Genomic DNA, 5,904 nt, shown 5'->3' on the forward strand with positions numbered 1-5,904 from the left:
TTTCTCAAACTTTTTACAGTGTGTACCACCTGATAAAAATGTCAAGCTCTCCTAAGTACCACTATGAAAGCATGAAAGTCATAAATCTTACAACACAAAATTATTATTATTAAATTAGTAAAATTAGTATCTGCAGTAAAGGTTTTTTTCATACACTGTATACATTGTACCACAGGCAAAGTTGCCTCCATCTTAATAGTTTTTTATTAATACTTTGTAATAATTTATTCTGTTTTGGGAGTGTTTTTTATGTATCTGTATTATACTGTTTACTTTTTACTCACTATTGGCGTCATTCATTGTCCCCCCCACCCCCAGTAATTACGGTTAGGATATATATATATATATATATTTTTTTTTTTATTCCAATCCATTCTTCTTTTGCAGAATTTAAATAACCTTTATCAGATTTGATGGTTTTGTTCCAGACTTTTCAAAAAAGTGTTCTGGTTTTCTTTCATGAATGTGGGGATTCAATTGTGTTAAAATGTACAAAACAGTGATATCATGTTTTGTGACGAGGATCCAGGCAGAGAGACTTGATGAATTTAAGAATCTTATGATTTAATAAAGAAATTTGCAGACTTGCACAGAGATGGTAAAATTTTGATGACTGATAACAGAGACGAAGACAACAGATGAGAAGGACAGGGAGGAACAGGTGTTTAAATGCACCAAGGAGACAGTCATAGAGAACTCGGGACAACTGGAGACATTTAAGGATGCAGGGACTGAAAGAGACAGGGAAGAAGTCTCATCGTGACATGTAAAGTTTATCTTGCCTGGCTGGGCAGCTCTCTGGGTGCTCAGCACCCCCAAAGCTCTGATCCTAGAATCGCCCCTGCTTGAAACTAATTTTATCAACGGAAGATTCTTATTTTTGAAGGCTGTAAATATTAAACTTTGTGAGACAGTGAATACCAGCTGGTAACAGTAAAGTACAAATGTACTGTTCAACAGCCGCGGATAAACATCATTACTACTAACGATGGCAGTCGCTTCCAGAGCGTTAAGGATGGATCAGCTCCCCAACTGCTCCACGTTTCATCCTACTTTGACTTCAGGAACTTTATGCAGTACGTATCCCACACCTCCCCAGTGCACCAAAGAAAGAAAGAAAGAGGGCAAACACGTGATTGATCTCTCCTTAAACATAGGACGACAAATCATCTCATGGTTTTTTTTTGTTGTTGTTGTTTTTTTTAATTCTTACAAAAGAGATGTAGCAAAGGTGCTATCAGTGTTGTACTGCAAGTATTCACCAAAATGTAACTTCATTGGCAGCTGTCATGTAGTGGAGAGCCAACATTGTGATTTTAAAACGCTGCATAAACAAGATAAGGATCGCGTTTACAGTTAGCCGCATGCTAACAGCCGCCAACTGGTTGTTTGGATTCTGGTGGCATGCCATTTAATCTCAACTTTTCAAATGAATCCACTAAAACTTATCCAAGTACTAAAAACTATATTAAATTCTTGTAAATAAAAGGACAAGAATTATCAGCTACATAAATATGTAATACATTTCTGATTAATAACACTCTTTTCTAATTCTGTCTTGTTCCCAGTTTGGCTCAAGCTGGCAACAAACAAATGAGAGTTCACACACAGCTTAATTCCATTGTCCAGTTAAATTAAATGAACATGCAATACAGTGTGCTTTATACAACCTTTAAAATCCATAGTCGGTGACCGTTTTTCCCAATCATCCTGCAAGACAGCCTGCTGGACACGAAGTGGCGGTTTTTGATATGGGTGACATGGGCTGTTACCAAGGGCGGTGCTCTGGGAATCTATCCTACCTCACAAACCATCCTACCCATTGTTTCTGTGCATATGCTGTGCGTAACACAAACCCCTAATTTACAGGGGGTTGGGGGTTGATTAGTCAGAAGTCGCGTCAAATTATTATAGGGGTAGGAACGATGTGCCAAAGTAGGTCGGTTTCTCAGAACAGCGGCATCATGGGCATCGGCAAAAGAAGTTTCTTGCACCCATGCTGCCCTGACATCATTCCAGCGCATTTTGGGGATTGCATAGGCACCGATCACCGATCGGACAAACGTCATAAATTCTGACAAAATGAATTGCTTTGGACTGCACTATCATTGGTAGAAGATACGGGGATAGAAAATATGCCAGTCAGCGTTAGGTGATCCAACTTTCCAATTGCCGTGCTGAAAGACTATTTCAAATAAAATCCAACAGCTTTATGACACTGAAGCAAGCAAATTTAGATGCAATCCAGACAGCCCTGCTAATATGGAGGAACAACCCCAGGAGCAAACAAGACTGGGCGCCACTGAGCAGCCACTTCCCTGATGACCTACAAAAGCTGCTGATGAAAACAAGCGAGGAGGAGCAGTGAGCATATAGCACATTCTGTTTTACTAGAATTTTACTAGTAAGCAAAGGCATATAGATGACTTTGTCCTGAAAAGAGGCTTATGCACCTCTCAAATGGCTCTAATGATATTGTATATAATATTTACATAACATTATGTCAAAGATAACAGCAAGCCTCACTCCAGAGCATGTCCACTGCGAACCTGAATTCATGAACTAAATCATCTGTAAACTTTGGAAACGTGTTATTTTGAACTGAAAAATAAAATGTTTTGGATTTAATCTAAAGATTTATTTGAACTTAAGGACAGAAGCCATTTTTAATTTCCTATTTGCACATCGTTTTTTGTTTAAATACTAGTAGCACTTTAATTTGTTTTACCTAACATTTGTATTCTTTTAATTTTTTATTCTTACAGTTCTATTGATTAATGTTTAAAATATATTTGTCTATCATTAAATTCTTATGTTTTATCATTCATTTAATTTGCTGTGGGATGAGACAATAAGGTAGCATCAGGATTGGGCACACTTGAGCAGGTGAGGTGGAGCCTAGAACAGGAAGTTTGTCTACAGGAAGTGGCAGATGAGAGTTAGTGAGATAATTATTGACTAATCAAAGAGTTAATGACCTGAAAGTAGCACAACTTGAGATGTCACATGATTCAAATCAGCCAGGCCTTTATTTTGAATGGACCCACCACAAGCCCAAGCTTTTTCTTAAATGCAGTGTTTTCCTTCAAATAAATAAACACAATTATAGATATGGTTTTTACACTATTAACAAACCAAGCATTGTGTTTGGCTTCATTTACAGAAAAAAAAGTTTTTATTTTACTCCATTTGGTATTGTAATCGATTAATGGCAATTTCCTAAATAACTAATTTCTTAGACAAACATCAGGACAAGTTTTAAGCTTTTAACACTTTAATTCATCTATTTTCTTGCATTTGGTGCTGCACCACTGCTTTACATAGCAATGCTGTTGCAGGGAGAAAAATAACTGGAAGAAGCATTCTTATATCTTTAACAGTCTAACAAAAGTTTGCCTAACAGGGGGAGAAACAGAGGATACAGTATTGGACCGTAGCCTAAATCCAGGATAAAGAGGTTCAGTAATTGTAATTTTGAGGGTGTGGAGGTGGATGAGATTGTCTGAGGAGATTCTGTAGAAGGACACAGTGCCAGCAAGACAGTCCACATACACAGCTACTATGTCAAAGTCAGAGGAGGAGGAGATGCTGCATATTTTTTGCTTACTGTGCCACACAGAGTAACCACTGTCAGAGCACCTCAGACTCCAAGATTGATCATTTGATCCAAACCCACAGTCTGTTATGTGTCCTTTCCTTCTGATTCCTCTGTAACTCACTGATATTTCAATGTCTCCTCTCCACTCGAACTCCCAGTAACAGCGACCAGTCAGAGGATCTGTGCAGAGCAGCTGAGGACAGTCATCAAATCTGTCTGGATGATCAGGATATGACTGAATCTTCTTCACACGTGTCACCTTCCTGTTGTTGTCAGACAGTTTGAGGTTTTTATTTACTGTGTTTGTGTCGATTGTGAGTGGACAGGAATCTGATGGAGAGAACAAACACAATCCAGCTGCAGTTATTGATCCATCATCTGTTCATTGATTGACACTTTGATAATGACTCCTGACATCAGAGATGTGAATGAGTGATGTGACAGTTTGAAGATGGTTGAATGTGTGCTGCTTTGTTTTCATGAATCACATTAAAAACACACTTACACTTCCTCAGACCTGGTCTCAACCATTGTTCTCCAGCAGGCTCCACCCTGAAAGAAGGAGAGGGTCAGACCAGCACAGTCTCTTTCAGCATGCACACAAGGCTCATACACATAGTTTATTATTCTCTAATAGTAATAGTAAGTGAGGAATAGAAATAAATGCTTTCATCATGGTCAGAGTGCATAAAAAAATAACCACCTAAGGGCCAGATTTACTAATGTGTTGCTTCAGTCCAAACTCAACAAAGTACTGTCAGGATTTGCAAGATTGCATGTAACATGTGGGAACTGATATTTTTGCACTAACCGCCTTGCATATAAACTTCTGGAAGTTCCTTTCTAAAGCTGCAAAATATGGGTGAAAAAACTACTTAGATCAACTGTGCAAACAGGTGTACTAATGTTTGCGTCATGCAATATACTGCTGTTTGCACCAATATTTATTTGACATGGCAGCAATTACTGCTTGCACACGTAAAAGTGTGTTCTAGAAAAGAGAGATGTTTGTCCACTTGTGTCAGTTTATTTGAAATGCCAGAAAAAGCTCTTGTAAAACATACATATTACGCGGCGACCTAATTCTAAACTCGCTCACTGAACTCAGAGATGACTTGGGACCTCCGATTAAAAACTTTCAACTCTTTCATTTTTGGTATCAGATTTTCTGTGGGAGAAATTTCACAGCATGAACAGTGAGGTTCAAAGTGAAACGGCTGAAGAAAAGAGAGGATGATAACAGTAACGACTTTGGACCCTGTTCTAAAAATAATAAGGCCCTTATTAGTCATCATGCAAATTCAGCTGCTAGCACTTTGTCAACATGTGAGATATTAATCACACACACAAACTTACAAAGGGGTCTGCAAGCTGTAAATCTTTTTTTTTCATATTTCATCTTTTTTTTTTAAAGATCCAGCATGGAAAAATGGTGGTACGGTAAACACACAGTGTAGAATTAAACTTTTGTCAATCGGGGATTCACACAGGCAATCGCATCCACACCTACAGCAGATTTAGAAAGCCTGACAACATGACAGTATTTCTTCCTCCTTTAGACACTGTATGTGATTTCAACAGGCATCTCCATACCTGATATCCATTCTCAGCTGTTTCAGCTGCTTCTCTCCTGCCTCTCCTGGATGGTTATAGCTCAAGTCCAGCTCTCTCAGTCGGGAGTTGGAGCACAAAGCTGAGGCCAGAGAAGTGCAACCATGCTCTGTGATTAGACAGCCTGACAGCCTACAGACACACAAAACAACATGACAGTGATTGCCCCATGTTATCGTCCAAGTCTTCACTGTGGTTCACATTGTTGTGTGTTGTGTACACATTTAATAATGTACAGATATAGATATATCATCTTTACCCAAGATGCAGCACCTTCCTGTTAAAAGTTCTCCACAATCTCACAATATTGTGACAAAAATGATCTTATATTGCATGCTGTTGTCATACCCACAGGAAGTAGGTCCAATCTACAGAATATGGTGTGTACCGTAATTGTCGGGCTATAAGCCGCTACTTTTTGCACAAGCTTTGAACCCTGCGGCTTTTAGTCAGGTGCGGCTTTTCTATGGATTGTCCATGAGCGGATTTGTTTTGTGTGTTCCGCTGTTGTACGGCACTACGTTGCCTGGCGGAAGGATCGGGGTTCAAGAGTGGTATGTTAGTCACATGTCCGTCCGCCAGGCAACGTAGTGCCGTACGAAGTAGCGCGAAAAACAAATTTCAAAGTAGCGGTACGCGTTCAGCGGGAGGCGTGGATGATGAGCGGCGATAAACTTGCGAAAAGCAAGTTATGC

At 39.2% G+C, this 5,904-nt stretch overlaps 2 protein-coding genes across 2 annotated transcripts in view; both read right to left on the reverse strand.

Moving 5' to 3' along the window:
• Positions 1-3,256: 3,256 nt before the first annotated feature.
• On the reverse strand, positions 3,257-5,341 carry LOC102290938 (stonustoxin subunit alpha; the record flags this gene model as incomplete). Its single annotated transcript, XM_005932748.3, is given in 3 exon segments — positions 3,257-3,928; positions 4,104-4,150; positions 5,192-5,341. Coding segments are annotated over 3 exon segments (621 nt in total). The 3' UTR covers positions 3,257-3,365.
• Positions 5,342-5,551: 210 nt separating this feature from the next.
• The window catches only part of LOC102301658 (protein NLRC3), a 6,965-nt gene continuing 6,612 nt past the window's right edge, over positions 5,552-5,904 (reverse strand). The window contains exon 4 of the mRNA XM_014336970.2: positions 5,552-5,577. Coding sequence (XP_014192456.1) covers positions 5,552-5,577 — 26 coding nt within the window. The remainder of the gene's footprint in view (positions 5,578-5,904) is intronic.

Source organism: Haplochromis burtoni, unplaced genomic scaffold, assembly GCF_018398535.1.
Source record: "Haplochromis burtoni strain Fernald_Lab_line unplaced genomic scaffold, NCSU_Asbu1 Contig_157, whole genome shotgun sequence".
In the NCBI taxonomy this organism is placed as follows: Eukaryota; Metazoa; Chordata; class Actinopteri; order Cichliformes; family Cichlidae; genus Haplochromis; species Haplochromis burtoni.